Source organism: Heterodontus francisci, unplaced genomic scaffold (genome assembly GCF_036365525.1).
Source record: "Heterodontus francisci isolate sHetFra1 unplaced genomic scaffold, sHetFra1.hap1 HAP1_SCAFFOLD_236, whole genome shotgun sequence".
NCBI classification, from domain to species: Eukaryota; Metazoa; Chordata; class Chondrichthyes; order Heterodontiformes; family Heterodontidae; genus Heterodontus; species Heterodontus francisci.
In genome coordinates this window covers 1,543,197-1,568,303 of record NW_027141158.1, presented here as the reverse complement: position 1 = coordinate 1,568,303, position 25,107 = coordinate 1,543,197, and the positions used below count along the sequence as shown (strand labels likewise).

The following is a 25,107-nucleotide window of genomic DNA, read 5'->3' as shown; positions in this document are numbered from 1 at the left end:
ATTGAAACAGTTTCCTTAATTTATAAATTTGTCATTAAATACATTTTGTCCTGTTTGATTTCAAATAGGGAAATGTTATCCATTTTTGTCGTTGACAGCAAAAATTGAACTAATATTTGTCATCTGATTAACATTTAATTGCATTTCCAGAGGAGATATGAGTTAAATTTAGTTTTAGTACCAAAATTGAATATAAACACCGTAAGAGTCGGTTTTATGTTGTTTCCTAAGACTCTAGTACAGACGCAGCAGACTGGAGGTAAAGTTCTAATCAGGCGTTGAAAACGGAGACTCCTGGAAGTAAAAAGTAGTCAGTGTTGCAATCGAGTTTATGGGAGTCAGAACTGCAGAATACCGGGATTTCCATCCAGTCGACTCATCCCACATTGAGATTTCTGTCCACGGAATTTCTCAGTGAAGTGCCGTGTCATACAGAGAATTAGATTAAATATTGTGTACAGCATTTGGAATATTCAGAAAGGACAATAAATATTGTATACTATATTAATTGGAGGTGGAATCCAACATTGGTTCATTTGTACTGATTATCAATAGAGTTATCAATTACACCCTCCAGAAATGATGCTACTGGTTTCAGGGGGATTCGGTGTGTGAACAGTTTTATTTGGTCACCGACAATCTTCAAAACTATCACTTTTTATAATAAATCATGCTTTCTGTTTCATACATTTATGTGCACGGTGTTGTGTAATAATTAGTATTTCTCAATCTATTTCTACATGATTCATAAATTTGATGTAGTTTTCAACATCCAGACGTGTTTCGGCATCTCTTTCCACATGTCCCATACTTTTTGTATCGTGCGATGCGGTGTTTAATGAAAGATCTGGAGTTTTTTCCCAATCTCTGGGGAAAGGTGGGAAAGTGGAGATGGGGCAATAGATCAGCCATGATCTTATTGAACGGCGGAGTCGTCTGGGTAGGAAGTATGGCCTAACCCTACTCCTATTAAATTCTATAATGTCCTTCCACAAGTCCCATACTCTGGTCAACTTGTGGAACAAATCCTGAATTCTTTTCCATATTTAAAATTAACAGACAGTGCCCAGAACAATTTGTCTCAGTTCTGTAAATGTTTGATGTGTGTTTGGTTATTTATAACAATGGTATCATTTCTTCAGGCACTAGCTCATGTGTTATGGAGATAGATTGTTAAAAATTACTGATAATGCTATTGACGCACAGAATCCGGATTGCTTGATATGATTTCCTTTGTCCGCTGCTTTGCTTGTGGTTGTAAGCTGCAATAACTGTAATTCTATCAATTCATTTGCTTCTGAAATCTAAAAGAGTTCGCTTAATTGCGAATGTTGTTCAAGTTGGACCTAAAAAAGATGGATATAATCATTTTGATTCTTGACCCACCGAGTAAACTGCCGTGAGAAATATGCACTTATAAACTCTCTGCATTGACTGTATTTTGTAACCCCTAAACCACCCCTATCCTTGGTTTTTTAACTCATTCAAGAGTTTCAATTCTGGGCTTTGAATATCCCACGTTTGTCCCGTTTCAGTTCACCTCCTTTGAATTTATTGTTATTTCTAATTAATATTTCTCTACTACTCTTTGTGGTAACATGGTGCGATAGCAAGTTAACATAAGTATAACATGTATAAATAACTTAACAGTTTTGCACCAAACCCATTAGTCTAAATATCAGGAAGTTAACCGTGCGACCACTGAAATCTGAGGTGCTGGGAAGTGGGAGTCGCTGTAGGTCAGTAAGAGCAGGGGAAATGGGTGACCGGGAAAGTCCGCACCAGGATAACAGCAACAGCAGAAACTTTGAAAGTTACCAGTGGAAGATTATGCAGTAAATTAAAAGGCATTGAAATTTACCACAGGATGAGAAAATCTTTAATTGAATTTAAATGTTCCCATTCCTTCTCGAACTTTCGATCGGAATGCTGAATTCACTGAGAGTGCCATCACCAGTGGGTTTAAAGGCGGCTACGTCACCATCCTCTTCTCAGGACACCTACACACGGGTCAGAGCACCATCAGCACAAATTTACAGGGCGATGGGGAAAGGCAGTGGGACTAATTAGACAGCTCTGACAAAGAGACAGCATAGGCACCATGGGCCGAATGGCGTCCCTCTGTTCTGTTTCATTGTAAGATTCTAGAAGGGAGAGGACCATCACCACCGCCTTCTCAGAGCACCTTCACACTGGGAATACATGGAGCCCACCTACCATCACCACAAGGAGACAGTGTATCCGGGTGTCAGTGTGTGTATATGTGAAAACATTTCTGGATACATTTTGGCCCATTACCAATATTAATTTTTTGCAGAAATTGTATTTTTTGTGTTAAGAAATGAAATCACAGATCCCGGTATAATTTCTTCTGCAAAGCGAAAGGAATAATCACCCTGCAGTTAGTTGTATTTGTCTCTTTTCTTTCTGACATTGTCATTCCTTTCTTGTCCCAGTGAACTCTAATTGTTAACTTCTCATTTCAGGCAGACCTGGGAACAGTCAGGCTGACCCGTCAGGTAATCGCCCATTATTATCACACGACCTGCTATCTCTTTGCTCTAATCCAACCCATTAAATATTAAGCTTGGACGACAATCTCTGTACTATTTTTGATCACGGATTAACCCGCTGCCCGGTTGCTAGCCAGAAAGGGAGTGTGTCCCTCATAATGTTAGCAAAGGTCTTTAATTCTAGCTGAGAGATGACTGCTCCCTTCATGTGGAGGGACAATAACTGAGGGTCTCTGAAGAGCAGAGTGTGAAGGATCCGCTCCACTCACACAGTTACCTATCTGAGAGATCACTGCTATCTTCATGTGGAGGGACAATAACTGAGGGTCTCTGAAGAGCAGCGTGTGAAGGGTCAGCTCCACAGACACTGTTACCTAGCTGAGAGATGAATGCTCTCTTCATGTCGAGGGGCACTAACTGAGGGTGTCTGAAGAGCAGAGTGTGAATTATCAGCTCCACTGACACTGTTACCGGTCCAAAGGTCCACCTCACCAATCTGCTCTGATCTCCAGATCACATCACCATCCAGCCCTGTCTTTATTGGCTATGGTGGGTGAGGGTGCAATTTACTCTGCTCTTTCCAGGTGCTGGGATCTCACTGTGTTCGTCCATTCAGTACTGAGCACGTAAACATGTGATCATACCAACCACGCCCATCTCCCCACTTCTGCAGGTTAAATATATTATGAGCTTGTCCCTATTCAGATCCCATTGGAGCCTCTGTGTTGGTGGGAATATCTCGCTGCCGCCCGGTTCCCTGCTGGTTTGCACTGTTTATTAGTAATTCCCTTTCATTTTTCTTCATGTGTAATATTTACTCCGGGTTTTATTAGGGTCCAGGGTGCAGACCGATGTTCCTATCAATTCATGCCCAGTGAATAGGGAGGGTCCGTTCGCTGGGAACCTGTGGGTTTAACACACCATGACCGCTTGAAGATATTTCTGATATTTTACCTAGACGGTGAAGCTGAGACTGGTGAATGGGGAGGGTCCGTGCGCTGGGAACCTGTGGGTTTAACACACTATAACCTCTTGGTGATATTTCTGATATTTTACAGAGACAGTGAAGCTGAGACTGGTGAATGGGGGCAGTCGGTGCGCTGGGAGAGTGGAGATTCACTACAGGGGACAGTGGGGGACTGTGTATGGATCGTACTGGGACCTGCCGGACGAAGCTGTTGTGTGTCGGGAGCTGGGCTGCGGGACCGCGGTCTCTGCACCGGGCTGGGCTCACTTTGGGGAAGGGACCGGACCCGTTGTGACGGCTGATGTAGCGTGCAGCGGAACCGAGGCCGCTCTGCGGGACTGTGAATCATATCAATGGGATCACTATTCCTTGTCGCACTCCGATGATGCCGGCGTCATCTGCTCAGGTAAAAATCTTTCTCAGTTTCTCATCTGCCGCCGCAGCTGATAGAATCTGTGAAGAAGCGAAAATAAAACAATCCGGGTCGGTCCGTACCTGGAAAATCAGATGATAATAATTCCAGTAATCTCTGGTTAAAATTATCATTAATATTAGGTTCACTGTTCAAACTTATATCATTAGTAATATATTTAGTAAACATTCTCCACCGGGAGCAGTAAATACCTGATACTCAGCACATTTGCAATACAGACAGAGCACTTTCCATTGAGATTTTCCCTCAAGCTGCAGTGAATGAGCTGAACAGCAGGAAATTTCGCAATCTTAATCCAACTATCCATTCATCAACCCAGCAGCCGCTACCGGGCATGTACTGTCAGCCCAGCTGTCCACCTGCAATGATCGCTTGGCCTCAGATCTGATATATTACACAGATTGTGAAGCTGAGACTGGGGAGCAGGGGAGGGAGGCAGATTTCTCAGCCTTGGGGAGCCAAAGTATCACAAAGAGGAAACGGCTCTGTCAGATCCCACCGCTGCGTGCGCATTGCCATTTACATTTTGGCAAATATTAAGAAAGTGAAATGCACAGAATATTAAACAAAAGAGCTAAGATAGTTCAGGAAGCAGTTGCAACGATTAAACTCAGCACCGTTGAACTATTGGAAGAAAAGCGAGTAGGGCGACACAGTGGTACAGTGGTTAGCACCGCGGCCTCAGAGCTCCAGCGACCCGGGTTGAATTCTGGGTACTGCCTGTGTGGAGTTTGCAAGTTCTCCCTGTGTCTGCGTGGGTTTTCTCCGGGTGCTCCGGTTTCCTCCCACAAGCCAAAAGACTTGCTGATTGATAGGTAAATTGGCCAGTATAAATTGTCACTAGTATAGGTAGGTGGTAGGGAAATATAGGGACAGGTGGGGATGTTTGGTAGGAATATGGGATTAGTGTAGGATTAGTATAAATGGGTGGTTGATGTTCGGCACAGACTCGGTGGGCAGAAGGGCCTGTTTCACTGCAGTATCTCTAATCAAATCTAATCTTTTCCTGAAATCCTGACCAGTTACTATAAGGAGGATAGTGATAGACTTCAAGAGGACAAAGAGAGGCTGGTGAAATGGGCGGACAGGTGGCAGATGCAATTTCATGCAGAGAAGTGTGAACTGATACATTCTGGTTGGAACACGGAGGAGAGGCGATATCACAGAATCACTGAACTGCTAAAGAGCGGAAGGGGGTTATTCGGCCCATCATGTCTGTATGGGCTCTTTGAAAGAGACATTCACTCAGTTCCATTCCCCTCTCTCCATAAGTCTGTACAATCTTCCTTTTCAAAGAACTGTCTAATTCTCTTTTGAATGCTTCAACTGAACATGTCTCCGCCGCGTTCTCGGGTAAACATTCCAGATCTGAAACACTCGCTGCATGAAAAAGATTTTCCTCATGTCACTTTTACTTCTTTTACCAAATGCTTTGAATCGATGCCCTCTCCTTCTCGATCCTTTCACCAGTGGAAACAGTTCCCACCCTGTAAGTGGGATCTTTCTGAGCATTTTCCTCTTGTGATACCCACAATTACTGCGGACCCATTACTACGGCTCCACGAGGCTGAGAAACCTCCCTCCCTCCCCTGCTCCCCAGTCTCACCTTCACAATCTGTGTACTATATCAGATTTGAGGCCAAGCGATCATTGCAGATGGACAGCCGGGCTGACAGTACATGCCCGGTAGCGGCTGCTGGGTTGACGAATGGAGAGTTGGCTTGAGATTGTGACATTTCCATGGAGTAGATAGAGACCCTCATGATTTGGAATACCTCAATCAAATCAACTCTCCGCCTTCTCTTCTCCAAGGTAAACAGACATAACTTCTCCAATCTAGCTTCATAACTGAAATTCCTCAATCCCTGGAACCATCCTCATGAAACGTCTCCATACTCTCTCCAATGCCCTCACATCTTTCCCCAAGTGCGGAGCCCAGATCTGAACCCAATACTCCAGCTGAGGCCGAACTAGTGTCTTATATAAGTTCAACAAAACTTCCTTACTCTTGTACTCCATGCACCTATTAATAAAGCCCAGGACACTGAACGCCTTATTAAACGCTCGCTCAACTTGCCACCGTCAATGACTTATGCACTATTCAACCAAGGCCCCTCTACTCCTGCAACCCCTTTCGAATTGAGCCCTTCATTTTATAATTTATCTCCATGTTCTTCCTCCCAAAATGAATCACTTCATATTTCTCTGCATTGAACTTCATCCGCCACCTGCCTGCTCATTCCACTAACTTGTCAATGTCCTTTTGAAGATCCGCACTATCCTCCTCACAGTTCACAATGCTTCCAAAATTTGTGTCATCTGCAAACTTTGAAATTGTGTCCTGTACACTATATAGATTGGGAACCGAATATTGAAGGATACATGGCATTTAGGAAAGACAGGAAGCTAGGAATAGGTAGAGGGGTCGCTCTGTTAAATAATGATGGTATTAGCGCAATAGTGAGGGATGAACTAAGTTCAGCAGACCAGGATGTGGAAGCCGTTTAGGTAGAGATGAAAATTCATAAAGGCAAGAAGTCACTTGTCAAAAGTGGTGTACAGACCACTAACCTTAACCACACTGTGGGACGGAGTATAAAGGGATAAATAATGGAAGCTTGTCCGAAAGGTACACCGATAATTATGGGGGGATTTTCACCTACATCTAGCTCGAAAAAGCAGATGGCCGAAGTCGCCGAGATAAGGCGTACATAGAGTATTTTCGGGATAATTTCTTGGAATAATACGCTGCGGTGCCAACCAGAGAGCAGGCAATCCTAGACCTGGTATTGTGCCACGAGACACCAATAATTAATGACCTCATAGTTAAGGCGCCCCTGGGATGCAGCGATCATGATATGATTGAATTTTACATTCAGTTTGAGGGAGAGAAGAGTGGGTCCATGACTAGTACTTTAAATAATGGCAATTATGAGGGCATGGACGCAGAGCGAGCTAAAGTGAACTGGCAAATCAGGTTAAGGGATAATAGAGATGCAGTGGGAGATATTTAGGGGAATATTTCAGAATATACAGAGTAGATACAATTCAATGAGAAAGAAACATTCCAAGAGTGGGACCGCAATCTGTGGTTAAGTAAAACAGTTGAAGGTCGTATCAAACTTAAAGAAAAATCCTATAATTGCACAAAAATGGGAGGCAGGTCAGATGATTGGACAGAATATATACAAAAAAGCAAATAACGACTAAAAGATTGATAAGGAAGGTAACATTAGAGTACCAGAGAAAGCTAGATAGAAATATAATGACAGATAGTAAGGGTTTATATAGATATTGTTCAAAAAAGAAAAGAGTTAACCAAGTGAGCGTTGATCCTGTAAAAAATAAGTCTGGGGAATTAATTATGGGTAATAAGGAGATGGCAGGTGAATTGAACAGATATTTTGCATCGGTATTCAATATTGAGGGTAAAGGTAACATCCCAGTATTAGCTGTAAGTCAGGAAATGGAAGGGAGGAAAGAACTCAAAAAAGTTACAATCACCAGGGAAATGGTACTGAGCAAATTGTTGGAACTGCGAGCTGACAGGTCCCCGGGTCCTGATGGACTTCATCCTAAGGTGTTAAAAGAAGTAGCTAGTGAGATAGTTGAGGCGTTAATTTTAATTTTCCAACATTCCCTGGATTCGGGGTAGGTTCTTTTAGTTTGGAAAATAGCAAATGCAAAGCCTTTATTCAGAAAGGAAGGGATTATATAAAGCAGGAAACTACAGGCCAATTACTTTAACATTTGTCTTGGGAAAATGTTACAAACTATTATTAAAGATGTTATAGCAGGGCATTTAGATGAATTCAAGGTCATCGGGCAGAGTCAACATATTTTTGTGAAAGGGAAATCACGTTTAAGCAAGTGATTGGAGTTCTTTGAGGGAGTTGCAAGTGCTGTGGATAAAGGGAAAACGCTCGATATATTGTACTTAGATTTCCAGAAGGCATTGATAAGGTGCCATATCAAAGGTTATTGCAGAAAATAAAATCTCATGGTGTAGGGGGTGACATATTGGCATGGATAGAAGATTGGGTAGCTAACAGGAAGCAGAGAGTAGGCATAAATAGCTCATTGTCTGGTTGGCAAGATGTAACGAGTGGTGTGCCACAGGGATCTGTGCTGGGACATCACATTTTCACAATTTATATCAATGACTTGGAGGAAGGGACCGAAGGTATGGTTGCTTAATTTGCTAATGACACAAAGATAGGTAAGAATGTAACTTGTGAAGAGGACATAAGGAGTCTGCAAACGGATATAGATAGGTTATGTGAGTGGGCAAAGACCTGTCAAATGGAGTTTCATGTGGGAAAGTGTGAAATTGTCCATAGTGGCAGCAAGAATAGAAGAGAAGCATATTATCTAAATGGTGAGAGATTGCAGAGCTCTGAGATGCAGAGGGATCTGCGTGTCCCAGTGTATGAATCTCAAAATATTAGTATGCAGGTACAGCACGTAATTAAGAAAGCTAGTCGAATGTTATCATTTATCGTGAGTGGAATTGAATACAAAAGTAGGGAGGCTATGCTTCAGCTATACAGGTTATTGCTGAGACCACATCTGGAGTATTGTGTACAGTACTGGTCTCCTTATTTAAGGAATGATGTAAATGCCTTGGAGGCAGGACAGTGAAGGTTTACATGAGGAATAAGTTATTTACACAGCGAGTGGTTAGGATCTTCTGGAATGTTCTACCTGCGAGTCTGATGGAGACAGATTCAATTGTGGCTTTCAATATGGAATTGGACAAGCACCTGAAGAGAAAATCTTTGCATGTCTATGTAGAAAGGGCAGAAGCATAGGACTAGTGAGGTGCTCTTACAGATATCCAGCATGGACACAACGGGCTGAATGGCCTCCTTCTGTGTTGTAAACATTCTATGATTATATGCTGACTGCTGCAGCTTGTTAGTCGCAAACTGTCTGTCCAGTTTTTAAACTTAAAACTGTGAATGTGGTTGCAGGGTAATTAATTGCATACGAAGGGCTTTGAAGGGTGATCAAGACAGACTGTAGCAAACTGGCTACAAAACAGTCAACAAATTGTGGGTTAAAGGTAGTTATTCAGACTGACAAAAGTTGAGAAGTATTGTGTGACAATTCATGTCAATGGATTAGCGCTGTGCAAATGCGTTCTATTGTTTGGTCCATTCCGAAGATTACGGCACACAACATTAAGAAGCGGCTGAGCACGCAGCACAAAGCAAAAGTTAAAGGCTTGATAACACTCCAGCTGTCGTGCTGAAGATCAGTGCTCTAAAACTAGCGACAACTCTAGCCAAGCTGATCCAGTACAATTACAGCAGTTACAGCACTAGGATTCAACTGATATGGTGTGAAGTTGCTCAGTTGCACACTGCCTAGAAAAGTAGGGAAACACTGACTGGTTAGTACCCAATCAACCTCCTCCCAATCAACACCAAATCTTTCCTTGTGCTGGGTGTGACTCCCCTTTCAACGTATCTCTCTTTAATAAAACTCATTTTTTTTTTGTATTTTCCAGAGCTTTGTTAACCTGTATTGCTATTTTATTGATTTTTATATCTGCACCCCTGAGTCCCATTGCTCCGCGACACAATTTAGATTATCATTGTCCAAGGAGTATGGGTTCTCAGTCTTCCTCCCCAAATGTGTAAATGTACATTTATCTGCATGAAAATTCATTTACAATTTCGTTAACATGAAGTATTTTTCTCACAATCTGCCTTTGTATTAACTATTGCTCCAAGTCAATGTCATTAGTGAATATTACAATTGTACGTCCTTTTTCTGAGTCGAAATCATTTATGTTAAATATGAACAACAGTACTCCCAGCACCAGTTCTTGTCACACAATACTTCTTGCCCAGTTCTAACTGCTGATACAGTGACGGCGACTGGGTAAGTTATAAATAAATAAAGGCACATTTTAAAGATTATAGTCCTGTCACATTATAAGCAGTAGTGATACAGGAAACCCAGCATCATCAGTTTTGAACAGAATCTGAGAACGGCTCGTGCCAGATCTGTGATTAATCAGATGCGTATTGAAATAAAAATCTATGTATTATTGTGATTATTAACGTATTATGCTAATTATGATATAATACGCTTATTCAGATCACAGATATCCTCGACTAACATCCGGAGACTCCCCATGCTCAGGCAGACTGGAGATCCAGTACGGTGAAAACTGGGGAACAGTGTGTGACCTTGACTGGGATTTGAAAGACGCCAATGTGGTCTGTAGTCTGCTTCAGTGTGGAGTCGCCGTGTCGGTGCCAAGATATGCTCATTTTGGAGAGGGCATTGGGCTCGTACGGTCTGATATCTTTGACTGCACTGGAAATGAGACCAGTTTATTGGACTGCCGTCTTTTTCAAGGAAATCAGCAGGAGTGCAGCCACAGGAACGATGCCAGTGTGATCTGTTCCGGTGAGTACAGACTTACTGAAAAGCAGACAACTCCCTGCTTAACATGTGGAAAACTGAGGAAGGTGGCATTCCCATGTTTCTGTCTGAAAGGTTCATATCTAAACTAGTCATTATAGTTTATTATTACTGCTCAAGGTCTGGTGTAACGTGGTACAAAATACCCACAATTACTGGTAAACAAGATGGTTCTGAATCTTAACATTTATTTTGCAAGAAGCAGAATTTTCGCAAGTTTGTTTACCACTGCACCGAATGTATATTTAGAATTGAATATTGGCTGCAACAGTTGGGAGTTGACTAAATGAATATGCACTGGCCTATTTCGATACTTTAATTTGAACACCACGAATGATCCGACATTACAATAGCCTTCTGATCCTCCCTGCCCACGTTAGTATTCTTATCATACAGTACTGAAGCAGGCCCTTCGGCCCACCGACTGTCTGTCGACCAACAACCACCCATTTCTACTGATCCTACATTACCTACCACTCTCCTTGCACCTACCCACAGTCGGGTTAATTTACAATGGTCAATTTACTTTCGACCTGCAAGTCTTTCACTGTGAGATGAAACCAGAGCACGCGGCAGAACCCCACGCATTCACAGGGAGAACATGCAAACTCCGCACAGACAGCACCCAGAACTGAACCCAGGTCACTGGAGCTGTGATGCAAACCACTGCTCCACTGTGCCCACGTTAATACTAACTGAACGGCAGGGTATAAAAGCACGGCTGTACTCCAGCACTGCTCAGTGCAATCAGGCCAGAAGTGAAAGATTACAAAGTTATTTTATAGAAAGTGTGTATTTTACCCGCTAAATATGACAGGATCGGACACATATCCACATTATCAGTACAGAGCTTTCAGTTGCACTAGCCTGTTCGATCATTCAGTTAGATCATACCTGATATGTTCTTCAAGTCTCTTTACCTGGCTTTGAACCAGATTCCTTGATACACCGAGCTTAAAAAAATCTATCAATATTAGTCTTGAAAATTTAGATTAGATGTAACATCCACAGCTCTTTACTTTGGACGTTGTTAGGGAAAGTTCCAGATTGCCGCTGTTTTTATAGAAAAATGTGTTTCCTAATTGTTCTTTGAGGCCCAACTATCTTCTGGTGCTTCGTCAGTTACCTTCCCACCATCAAAATGTCAGAAGTTGGGCTTTTTGCTGAGAATTGCATGGTCTTTAGTTCCATTCACAATTCCTTGGATTAAGAAACAGTTCATGCCCAATTACATCAAGAATCCGGACATTATTTAGACTTGGGCTGATAGGTAGAAAGTAACACACTCACCACCTCCGTGTCAGTTAATGACTATTTCCAACAAGAGAGACAATATCATCTCCCCTAGCTATTATAATCAGTGAATTCACTACCACCATCAAATCCTACTGGGTGTTGTCAGTGACAAGAAACTGAACTAGACCATTCACAATAATGTAGTGGCGAGTGGAGCAGGTCAGATGATCGGCATTCTGTGGCAAGTAGCTCACCTGCAGAATTCCCAAAGACTTTCCAGCAGCTGGAAGACATAGGCTGGGAATGTGAAAGGACATGACTCTTATAAATTTCAGGGAACCCAGCCACAGTTTGTGTAATCCTTCTTCATAATGAGGGGAGGCAATGGTGTGGTGCTAATGTCACTGGACTAGCAATCCAGAGTCCCAGGCTAATTCTGTGGACGCTGGTTCAATTCCCACCATCGCAGCTCGTGGAATTTAAATTCAGTTAATAAATCTGGAATTAAAAACTAGTCTCAGTAATGGTAACCATAAAACCATTGTCGATTGTTATTTAAAAAAATCTTGTTTCGTCATATCCTAAGGGGATGAAATCTGCCATTGTTACCTGGTCTGGCCGACATGTGACCAGAGACCTACAGCAATGCTGTTGACTCTTAACTGTCCTCTTACATAGCCTAACAAGTCACCCAGTTGTGAAAGGTAACGATGCATGAGCAATGAATGCTGGCCTTGCCGGCGACACCCACATCAAATGAATGAATAAAAAACAGAAACATTTGAAGCCAAGGAATCATTCTCGCATCTTTTATGCTGCACACTCTCCTTGGTCAACATATCCTTCCCAAAGCATATTGCCCATAGCTTAACATTACACCAGATGGGGCCTGACCAGTTTTTTTTTAGCTGCAGCATCATTTCTTCACCCTTGTATTCCATTCCTCTAGACATAAATCCCAGTATTCCATTGGCTGCTTTGATTTTCGTTCCTGTACTTTCCCATGACCCTGAAGTCTATTTTCCCTGTGCTGCATCCGGCTTTTCACCATGTAGAAAATACTGTAATCTTTTTAAGTCCAAATTGGACACCTCACGCTCACCAATATTGAAATAGTTTTACACAGTCACGGAATCTGTTTTTTTGTAAAGTTATGCTTAAAATATGCATGATTACAATATGGCTGATATTTTATTTCAATGGCAATATTGAGTATGTCAATTATATGTGGCTTTCTATCCAGTCATCTAAATCATTAATAAATATGGTGAATAGTTGAGGTTCCTGTGGGACGGCGCCATCACATCCTGCCAGTTAGATGATCTGCCCATTATCCCTGCTGTCTATCTCCTGCCACTAAACAAACGTCCGAAGCAGGTCAATAATTTCCCTAAATTCTATGAGCTTCAAGTTTAGCCAACAATCAGTTACAAGAGATTTTGCTGAGTGCTTTCTGGAAGTTCATCTGAATAACATCCATTCAGGTTCCCCTGTTCTCTACTTTAGTTACCTCCACAAAATATTTGATCAGGTTCATCAAGCATGATCTACCTTTTACAAATCCACGCTGGCTCTCTCTGATTGGCTGTCACTTTTCAAGGTGATCAGACACTCCATCTTCAAATGTACACTCTAGTAATTTCCTGACAACTGCTGTTAGGCTAACCAATCTATAATTGCCTTGGTTCTCTCGCTAACCTTTCTTTAAATAGCAGTGTGACAATTGCAATTTTCTAATTACTGATCCAGCAGTTTGCTCTCAATCATTAACAAAGGGACGGAAGGTGTTGTTTACAGCGCTATCAAGCAGTACTTACCAATAAACTACTCACTGATGCTCAGTTTGGGTTTGTCGGACCCCTCAGCTTCAGACCACATCACACCCTTTGTACAAACATGTATGATAAAGCTGCATTCCAGATGACAGTGACTGCCCTCAATGTCAGGGCAGCATTTGTCCGACTGCGGCAACAAAGAACCTTAATAAAAGTTGTGTGCATGTAAATACTGATGCAACGAAATTATGCATAATTCCTGCCATTTCCTTATTTTCATTTATAATATCACAACTGTCATTGTAATGAGACCACATTGCTTTTAATGACAATATATTTCTGAAGTTATTGTAAAAGTTTTGGAGCTCTTGCGAACTGTTTTGTCATCCTTTGCTATTCTTTGTATCTCTGCCATTCACGAAGATCTGTGCATTTTTCTTTTTGCATTTTTGCATGTTTTTGGTCTCTTTTATACTTATGATGTTCTTGTGTCGTGCACGCCAGTCCATAATAGATGAGGTTGAGTTTGGAATTGGACCATTCAATGCGGTGGTCATTGAGTTGAGCTTCCTTGATGGCAGGCTTGTGCCGTTCACTGCGTCAAGGAAGCTATGGAGATCGATAAACACAAGACCTTCCCCCTAACAGTGACCTGTTCCTCGGTGAATATCAGGGTTTCCCTCCTCGAGAAACGCACAAGCACCTGCTGTGCAGCCAACAAACCACGACCAGAACAGTAGCATGGATTGACTTGCCACGATGCACAATAACTGACGAATCAGCAGCAAGAATAATGGCATATACTGACCTCTCATGGAATATAATTAACTGACCAAGAAAAAACAGAACAAGAACATGTAATAACCTATCAGTAGTAAGATCCTGCCCACATTCCCGTTCTGCACTGCATATAAACAGACTGCTTCCACCAATTACAATTATTTCTCCAGACAATGGGCAGAGTACATGGCCCAAAACGTCGTGGTCTGTCAGTATTTCTAACAACTGCTTTTTCAAGAAAGCAACTGCTGTTCTCAGCGCAAAGGCACGTGATGTAAAACCGTAAAATGGTCTGACTCAAATGTTGAATATTTTAGTTTTCTATTTCCCTGTAGCACCTAGATATGCTACATTTACAACTGTGCTCTACCCCCTCACCCCGCCCCCCACCAGCCTCCCCTCACCCATTTACTAGTTTAAGGTTCCTGTAACAACCCTATTTATCCTTTATTCTGGGACCCTGATCCAAACCCGATTCAGGTGCTTCACATTCCAACAGAATAGTTCTTTAATATCCCAGTACAGGTGCCAGGGTCCTTTGAAAGGTAACACCTCTTTCCAACATCATAACCTTCAAGCACGTGTTCATCTCCCTGATCGTTTATTTTTCCTATGCCAATGTGCAAGCGGCTTGTATAATAATCCAGATATTATAATCCTTGAGATCTTCTTTTATATTTCAGCTCCTGGTACTCTCCGAAAAGAACCTCTTGCCTACTCTTTGCAATGTTGTTTATGCCTAATTGGTCCACAACGACTGGATATTTCCACCCCAATCTTGCATTCTGATTTGAGATAACCCTCACTTCGCACAAGTTGGGAAAATACTGTGTGGGACTCTTAATGCCCTAATTATTGAATCACTTAAAAGTATCACATTATGCACCACTCCTCCTCCTTTTGAACAGCTTCCTATTCGAAGGTATCACGGTCAACATTGTGGCTGTCCTTCTAACAGTCTTCATCCTGATCTTCACAAATAGACAGTACTTTGTTCCTGTTCACTTCTGTATATCCTCGTTCTCCATTACATCTGGATTTCAAATCTGTACACTATAAGCTGCAACAACCTCATTCTGATCCTGCAGCTCTCGACAAGGTGTGACTGAAATCTGCAGCAAACTGTCAAATACTCTTCTTGCTATCATATGTGTTGGTGTTTTTCCAATTCCCACAACAGCTCTATGATCCTGAGCCAGAGAGGTTCCAGGTTGAGATATCTACTACAGACAAGTTCCCTCGGTTCAGTTCCATTATCTACAAATTCCAATATCCAGAAAAAAACCTGCTCTGCCAGAACTTAGTCTGTCTTTATTTCAGAGGTAAAATTATTTGTTGATGCATTTTAGCTTTAACACTATTTTACTGGTTAGCTAACGCCGAAACACTAAGCACTCATCAATTAACATAGTCCGTATTTACAACTTACCCACGCCCTCTCACACTCTGACCTGACAATTGCTTCACTGAGTGAGTTTGTCCCTCTATTTGCCAGGTGTCTGTCTCTCAGCCCCTTCCAATAGGCTGTGCTACTGCTGGCTGTGGCGCTCTTTTAAACCGGTTGCTCTAGTCACTGACTCCAGTTTAACAGACAAAACAGAACACCTCCATCCGAACGCTCACCCTCTACTACCTAGAAGGACGAGGACAGCAGATGCATGGGAACACCATCTGCATGTTCTCCTCCGAAGCACACACCATCCTAATTTGGAACTATATAACCGGTCCTTCACTGTCGCTGGGTCAAATCCTGGAAGTCCCTTGCTAACAGTACTGTGAGTGTACTGAAAGCGCATGCACTGCAGTGGTACAAGAAGGCGGCTCACCACCATCTTTGCAAGGGCAGTTCGGATTGGTAATAAATGCTGTCCGAGCCCGAAATTCCCACCCCCTGTGAAAGAATAAAAAATACCTCCTTTTACCCCTCTGCACCGAATTCTTACTCTTAGCAAACTCTAACTTCCCACTATGTTCATAATGTATTCAGTTAACATTGCAATCTTTGTTTACACTCTGCCTTACCAGAAGTCTAAATATAGAATCATAGAAAATAGGAGTAGGCGTAGGCCAGACAGCCCTTTGGAGCCTGCTCCGCCATTCAAAAAAAGTAATGGCCTATCATCTAATTCAGTACTCTGTTCCCGTTTTTCCCCATATCACTTGATTCCTTTTGTATTAAGAAAGATATCTATCTCCTTCTTGAATATATTTAGAGATCTGTCATCCACTGCCTTCTGTGGTAGAGAATTCCACAGGTTCACCACCTTCTGAGTGAAGACATTTCTCCTCATCTCGGTTCTAAATAGCATACTCCATATCCGGAGACTGTGACCCGTGGGTTTGGACTCTCCAGCCATCGGGAACATCCTCCCTGCATGTAGCCTGTCTAGTACTGTTCGAGTTTTATAGGTTTCTCTGAGATCCTCTCTCATTCTTCTAAACTCTAGTGAATATAGTCCGAGTCGATCCGATCTCTCTTCATACGTGAATCCTGCCATCCCAGGAATTAGCCTTGTAAATCTACTTTGCACACTCTTAATGGCAAGGGCATCCTTCCTCAGATAAGGAGACCAAAACTGCACACAATGCTCTAGGTGTGGTCTCACCAAAGCCCTGTATAGGTGCAGTAACATCTTGCTCCTTTACTCAAATCATCTTGCAATGACGTCCAATATTATATGCTTTTTGAGGCACATTCGAGATACAACAGTCCAGACAGTTTCCAGCTGACAGTAATTACCCGAGTTCGCACAATCACAGCTGATTGACAGCTTACTGCTAACCTGACTTACCCTGTTAACTGCGAACAATGAACTGCCTTGCAGTTTGGTTTTTAATTCCAAGCGAATTGCTAAATGTTACGGCTAGATTTAAGTCTTAGCCACTAATTACCAAATTCCAAACTTCCCACTCTGCTGACAACACATGCAGCTAAAGGTACAGTCTATGCTTGCACACTTTGCCTTAACTCTACCTTACTGCATTGCAGAAGAACATTCCCCATGCAGGCAATTGCAGTTCAAGAGGACGGTCCTGACACCGGTTTCAAGGGCAAATAGAGTTGAGCAATAACTGCCACCTCTGCCAGAGATGTCCACATCCGCATAAAGAAAAGCAGCTCCGAAATGGGCTTGTTTTGTATTTGTTCTCCAGATCTTCTATAGCTCATCTATCAAACCCCTTAACCATTTTAAACACATCAACTAGATAAGCTGTAATCCTTCTAAACTAAATCTATTACAAACAAAGTTTATGCAACTTATCTTCATAATGTACCGTTTAAAGCATTGTTGCCATTCTAGTGACACTGTCCTGAACAACCTCCACAGCCAATGGTTTTGTGAAGTGCCGTGCCCAAACGTGACAACAGATACAACTGAATCATCACATCCTTCATCGTTTACATTCCAAAATCCAAGAGATAAAGACCAACAATCGATTAGCGTTTGCAAGAAGAGCTGTTAATTTTTGAGTGTTCAGCCAACTTCTTAAAGAGGTCCTGTAGTAATTATTGTGATGAAAGTACACAGACCTGAAACATAACTCTCGTGCTCTCTCCACAGATGCTGCTAGCCCTGCTCAGTATTTCCAATATTTTCTGTTTTATTTCAGGTTTCCAACATCTGCAGTATTTTGCTTTTGTGTTGCTGTGGTAATTCTAATTGTTTTTTGATAGATAATTTGTGTAAAGTATGGATAGATAATCGTGTACATAAGATTCAACTTTTATACCCATTTTCTATTTTGCTGTTTCAATGCAGAGGATGATTTATAAATTATTTGGATTTGGATTCGTTTCCAATACAGGGAAACATGGACCTCGATTGGTTGATGGGACGAACAGATGCTCTGGCCGGGTGGAGGTGCTGCATGGAGACCAGTGGGGGACGCTGAGTGACATGTACTTTGATCTGGAAGACGCCAACGTGGTCTGTGAGCACTTGCAGTGTGGGACAGTAACCTCAATCCCGGGACGAGCTCACTTTGGGAAGGGAGCCGGTCCAGTGTGGATGGAAAGTTACAGGTGTCGGGGGAATGAGACGCGATTGTGGGATTGTCCTGTTTCATCCTGGGAACAGTTTAGCTGCTCCCATGAAAATGATGCCAGTGTCATCTGTACGGGTGAGTCATCTCAGTCAATTGAACTGAAATACACCAACTGTTCTGCTGTCAAGCATCATTAACTATTTCCACAGGTCGCTGATTCACCAGTTTTGCTGATCCCATGCTTCCTTCGACACTAAGATTCTGAGATGTGTTTGTCGGTTTATTGGTCTGAATTAAATTACAAATGAATCAAAGAGCTTCACTCCAGTAAACATTGAATACATACAATGTCTCGTGATTAGTACTTATCGCTCATATAATATCTCTTTTGTGGTAAATCTAGGGCATTATTCAAGGGCTATAGAATCAGCAATTTGCTCCCAGGACCACTGCCATAGAATGGAAATTTTGCTCGAGCATTGAAACTGTTATCAATGTTGGCCGTTCAAATATGAATTATCATGTAATTCTCTGCAAAGATCAGCTGTGCAATAGAAAAAACTGTGAACTTGTTTCCAACTAAATAGCATGAGATAAATTTTAATTTCCATTACATTAAGGGCAATAAAATGATAGTGAGTGAAGTAACTCGTTATTTCACCAATATGCCATGTCTTTGATTATTTCACAAACTTGATGTAAATTACAATTCTCCCAGTTGTCCCTCAACCAGCGCCCTCTTATAACAGATTATCTGCTCAGTTAACTGATCGCTGTCCGTTTGACATTGCTCAACGCAAATTGCTCCCACGTTTCACAATTTAAAATATAGGTAATAAAAACAGTAAGTGCTGAAAATACTCAGAAGTTCTGGCAGCATCTGCGGTGCAAGAAACAGAATCAACCTTACAGTTTGCAGATCTTTCATCAGAACTTAGAGATTTAACAGTTTTTAAAGAAAGGGGAAAGCAAGGAAAGAACGAAAGGAACAATCTGTGATATGGTGGAAGGCAGGAAGAATTAAATGGTAAATGGGACAATGCAAGGCAGAAAGAGATAGGAATGGGCCAAGTGAAAAACACATTTCGAGAGGAGCTGCAAATTGGAAGGCAAGACATCGTCCAAAAAAGGGGAGGGAATCTTTCCTGAAATTGCTGAATTTAGTGTTCATTCCAAAAGCCTGTAAAGAGTCTAGTGGAAAGAGGAAGTGCTGTTTCTCAAACTTATGTTAATCTTCATTGGAACTGTGTCGGAGAAAGAGGAGAGAGATGTCAGAGTGGGAGCAGAATAAATAATGAAAAGGACAGGCAACTGGAAGCTAAAGGTAAAGCTTGCAGACTGAACAAAGGTGTTGTGCAAAGTAAGCACTCAATTATGTTTGGTGTCCCAATGTAAAGCAGACGGTATCATGATCAGTCAATACAGTGAATACAGTATACTAAAGAGAAGGCAGTACAAGAAAATCGCTGTTTCACTTGGAAGCAGTATTTGGCGGCTTGGATGGTGAGAAAGGTGGAGGTAACAGGGCAGTGGCTGCACCTCCTGCGCATTCATGGGAAGGTCCTGGGGGAAGGGGTGCTGAGAATGATTGAAGGGTGAATCAGAGTGCCACAGAGCGAATGGTCCCTTCAGAATGTTAAACGTGGAGGGAAGGGGAAGATGTGCTTTGTAGTGGCACCACATTAAAGGTGGTGGAAATGGTGGAAGATGATCTGTTGAATATGGAAGCTGATGGAGTGGAAGATGAGGAGAATCAGAATCCTATCATTATTCCGGGAGGGGGAAAGGGTGAAAGCAGACGTTTGGGGAATGGAATGGACGTGCTTGAGGGCCCTGTCAACCATGGTGGGTGGATGAGGAGGGGAGGAGAGTCCTCGGTTGAGGAAAAAGGAATACATATCTGGAACCACTGGTATGGAAGTTTGCATCACCAGACATTGCAGATGGAGCAAGTGAAAAAATGTGATAGAGTAATTCGAAGAATTGGGGTGTGAGGAAGCATAGACAAGGTAACTGTGAGAGTCACTGGGTTTACTCTTTATATTAGTTAATAACCTATCCCCAGAAGCAGAGACAGAGATGTTGAGGAAGAGAATGGAAGAGTTGAAGATGGACCATGTGAATATAAGGAGGTTAAACTGGAAGAAAAGTTGATGATATTTTCAAGTACAGGGCGAGAGCTGGAATATCAGTGCATGTGGACAGGAGGACGGCCTTCAGTCCCTCGGCTATCACCTACAGTTCATTTTACCCTCTGTCCCCAGTTCAGCAACCGTAAGCTACTCGGTACGTCTCTAAAATGTATTTACAGAGAAAAGGTAATGGTGAAAATGATCTTTCAACAAGCCTTCTGAACAATGATGACAGGAATAGTAACCATTAATATTAATGACTTTTCGGGTGGCAGTAAATTCTGAGATATTTTGCTTCAGTTTCACCATTCTCAATCTGTTTCATGTTGTAGATGAAAATTGGTCACTAAGTCTGACTAACGGGGGAAGCTGGTGTGATGGGAGAGTGGAGATTTACTACAATGGCAGCTGGGGGAGATTGCAGGATAGACACTGGACCCTGAATGATGCCAATGTAGTCTGTACACAGCTGGGTTGTGGTGAAGCGACAGCCGCTTATAACTATTCAAAGGACGGAGAGAGTGAAGGACCCATCTGGGTGAATGATGTCCAGTGTGAAGGAAACGAATTGCAGCTCCAGAACTGCATCTTATTCACATTGAATTCGTCTCTCACTGACAGTATGGATGTAGGGGTCCTGTGTTCAGGTAAGCAAATTCTTCACTGCTTTTACAAAAACATAAAAGTGAAATGTCTAATCTGCTGAGAAAAGTGATAATATCGGTTACTTGTTCCTGGGTTTCTCAAAGCAGTAATTTCACTCGAGGAGAGTCGGAGAGGATGGTGGGCGGTCGGGGAGCTGGGGTGGTGTACAGAGAGAGAGGACACGGACACAATTAAACAGCAAGAACGTTTGTATTACAGAAATTTCAATTAACACATACATCACAAGGGGTTTAACAGGAATGTAAACGGAGAGAAAACTGACACAGAGCCAAACAAAGAGATGTTAGAGTGGGTGACGAAATGTTTAGTCAGATGAAAGCAAAATACTGCGGATTCTGGAATTCTGAAACAAAAACAAGAAATGCTGGATTCACTCAGCAGGTCTGGCAGCATCTGTGGCAAGAGAAGCAGAGTTAACGTTTTGGGTCAGTGACCAGAAACGTTAACTCTGCTTCTCCTTTCCACAGATGCCGACAGACCTGCTGAGTGATTCCAGCATTTCTTGTTATTGTTCTTAGTCAGATGGTTGGATTTGAAGAGCCGGAGACACGGAAATATTTCTGGTGGAAATTCAGATCTGGGGGTTAGATGGTTAAAGGCAAAACTGAAAGTTGTGGGCAATTGAAGTGGGTGAAGTGCAACAAGCTGTATTCAGAAAAAAGCAGAGCTCCTGAAATGATTCAGGCTGGAGATGGTTATACTGATGCAGGGGGAGAGCATGAAGGTGTCTGAACATGAAGATCATATTTGGAAACTCTGGGTATTGATCGCAGGGAAACCAGTAGATCGTCGAGTGCCATGGCGTTCCTGAGAGGGGCTTCATGTAGGGAAGGCAACAAAACTTTGGATGAGCTGATGTTTCTGGAGGATGCAAGATGGGTGATCGCCCAGGAGAACATTGAAATATTCGATTCTGCAGGCAACAAAGCATGGGTGAGCATTTCAGCAGCAGATGGGCTGAGGCAGGAAGGGAGGTGAATGATGATAGAGGTGAAAGATAACGGCCTTATGAGAAAGAGAATACGGAATTGGATTCTCAGCTGTGGTATCAAATCCGGCGCCAAGCTTGCAATCAGTTCGACTGTATAGTATATAAGTGGAGGTAGCTGTGTGGGAGTTGGTCTGGTGCTAGTTTCATTAGATTGTGTATAAAGGTAGACAGATGTTTTGGACTAGACACTTTAAAGTTTCATTGTGTGGCATGTTAATGCATGCATGTGTTCTGGGGATGTTGCATTATGCAGAGTGTAGTTTAGTTTTGTTTAGTTTAGAGATACAACACTGAAACAGGCCCTTCGGCCCACCGAGACTGTGCCGACCATCAATCACCCATTTATAATAATCCTGCACTAATCCCATATTCCTACCACATCCCCATCTGTCCCTATATTTCCCTACCACGGCTAGGGGCAATTTATAATGGTCAATTTACCTGCCAACCTGCAAGTCCTTTGGCTTGAGTGTGGGCAGATGTTTTCGGGTTGTTCCAATGAACATTTATTTGCATACGACATGTGGAACTTACAACATATGAGATAGTTAATGATTCAGATTTGATACCGATTGGTTACAGTAAGCATTTTCTTCGGACACTGCGGAAATCAATACATTCCAGCGTTTCACGTCAGAAGTTTACAGTGCTGAATGGTTATTACACACTCAGTCACTGGACAGAGTCGAGTATGTCATCTTGTTCTTCAGTTAGGTAGATGTTAAGCTCCACCCAACATTTATGCCCACCTACAGAAGCCATGTGTCTTCTCCTTGTCTTCTACTTCTGTATCTGATGGGTCACATTGCTGATGTTTATTCTCCAAAGTGCCTGACGCAATTAGTCCAATCATTTTTGTCCAGTCCAGATTAAATACTGTTTTCTGTTCAGCCGGGAGGTCTGCACATCGACAGTTCAATTGCCCGTAGGCGCTTCCTGATCCTGTCCAACATTTTGCAGAGAGATCCTGTTTTCTGCCCTCTTTGGTCCGGTCCAACAGTCATATATTGATAGAATTAGTCGTTTAGTTCATTGATTTTTTACAGACAATCGCAATTGCTAATGTGCCTCACATGTTTCGTTTGCTCATTTAACATAATTGCAGCAGTCTGTCTGGACAGACAGGTCTGCATCTTCTCTGTTCAGACATGCGGTTTATGTATCTAAAATTACTCAAATATATTCCTTGTCAAAGACAGAGTCCCATCCTTTCAAAGGTAAGTGATTCTCTTATGCAATTAATATTAAATTGATTTATGATAATGTTAATAATGTTATAATCAACACAACCCTAGAACGTAGTTCCACACGAAGATACTGCATATTGCAAGGCTGATGTTTAAGGGTAGGACTTGTGGACCTTACATTCTCCAATATGAAGTGGAGTAATAAAGTAATCATGAAGTAATAAATAGCATGGATTAAACTGCTGGTCTTGCCAGTGACACCAACATTCCCTGAAATAATTGAAAAACAGAAAGGCACGGTGACATGTGGGGAACTATCTGGTAATATAATCCTGAATGTATCAGTCGCATAAAGCATCATTGGGTCCTCTTCATCTTCACTAAATCCTCCTGTTTGACAAAGATTATCCAGGAAGCCAAAGAAAACGCACAGCAAATATTCTCCATCATAAATCTTCCTCCTGAACCACTCCCCTGCCTCATCCACCCTGAACTCCAAAAATAATTGAGAGGAGCTCATAGACTTTTTGTCACAAAGTTCAAAAACATCCGTTCAGTCACCTCCCTTTCTTCCCCAACCCATCAGGCCTAACTTCCTATCAGTTCCCACCCCCATCCCATACGATCACCCTGAATTCACATTTCTTGTTTCTCTCCTAGAATCCTTCACTCTCTCTCTGAACCTGTGCTGTTGATGGTATCCACATTTTGCTGTCTACACCTTATTTCTATTAAACTACTGAACACAAACATTCCCTTCCTGGGTTCCATATTAGCTGGCAATATTAACGATTCTCTTTCTCTCTCTCTCTCTCTACATTTTCAGGCTCCTCTCCATCAAATCAGCAGTCATCACACCTCTCCTCAGAAAGGAACCATTGACCACCTGTCCATGCAGGTTACTGCCCAGCTCCAACTGATCGTACCTCGCCAAAGTCCTTGAATGTGTTGTCGCCTCCCAAATCCATGCTCATCTTATATGAAGCTGCATGTTTCAATTACGCAAATCAATTTTCTATCCACACCACAGGCCGAAAACAAATGACATCCGAAGTGATTGTGACAAATATAAACGATTCCACCTCCTCTTTCTTGACTTGTCTCAAATTTTTATATGATTGATCATGAAATACTTGTCCAATTCCTCCCCATTAACACACGGCTGGGTGGGACTGCACTCAGCTGGTTCTAGTATTATCTGTACAGTCATGGTCAGAAAGTTGCCAGCAATGGTTTCTCTTCATGCTTCTGCAAAGTCACCTATAGTGTCACCAGAGGATCGATCCTTTGACACTTCATTACTCATTTACATGCTGCCTTTCAGCGATATCCGCAAACAAAGCCTCAGTTTCCACATGTATCTCACTGTATCCAACTCTACCTCACATTCAACACTCTTGAGCCCTCCAATGCCTGTACACTGTGAGAATTCCAGGCTGACATTCAGTACTGCATCAGCAGAAAATTCCTGCAACTCAGTATTGAAAAGATAGAAACCATCAGTCCCCATCGCATGTTTCCTTGCTGCCAACTCCATTTCTCGCCATGCCAACTGTCTGTCACTCAGCCAGACAGCTTGTAATCTTGGTGTTATATTTGACCCCAGGGTGATCCTCCTATCAAATCTCCATATCCTCATTAACACTGTCTATTTTCACCTCCATGACATCACCCGCATTTGCCCTTATCTCGTCTTGTCGATAGCGTTGTTCCCTCCAGACTCGATGATGCTAATGCAATCCTGGCTGGCTTCACTAGTTACAACCTCTGTAAGCTCCGCTGTCTCGACCATTTGCCACCCAGGCATCTGCCCTCTGCCCACTGACCTACTTTGCCCAGCAACGAGAGGTTTTAAAATTCTCATCCTTGTTTTCAAATCCCTTCCTGGCCTCACAGCTCCTGTCTTTGCAATCGGCTCCAGACTGGCAGCTCCCAGTTCTGGCTTCTTGAGCATTCCTGGTTTTAATTGTGCACCATTGGCGGCCGTGCCTTTATTTGCGAA

At 42.4% G+C, this 25,107-nt stretch overlaps 1 protein-coding gene across 1 annotated transcript; it reads left to right on the top strand.

Moving 5' to 3' along the window:
- The first annotated feature begins 826 nt into the window (after positions 1-826).
- LOC137362356 (deleted in malignant brain tumors 1 protein-like) lies at positions 827-24,008 on the top strand. The gene is made up of 10 exons (XM_068026768.1): positions 827-940; positions 1,651-1,835; positions 2,340-2,359; positions 2,487-2,519; positions 3,578-3,886; positions 10,022-10,336; positions 17,950-18,098; positions 18,204-18,264; positions 20,594-20,908; positions 23,932-24,008. The coding sequence occupies exons 1-10, from the start codon at positions 827-829 to the stop codon at positions 23,985-23,987; spliced, it is 1,557 nt and encodes a 518-aa protein (XP_067882869.1). The 3' UTR covers positions 23,988-24,008.
- Positions 24,009-25,107: the final 1,099 nt, after the last annotated feature.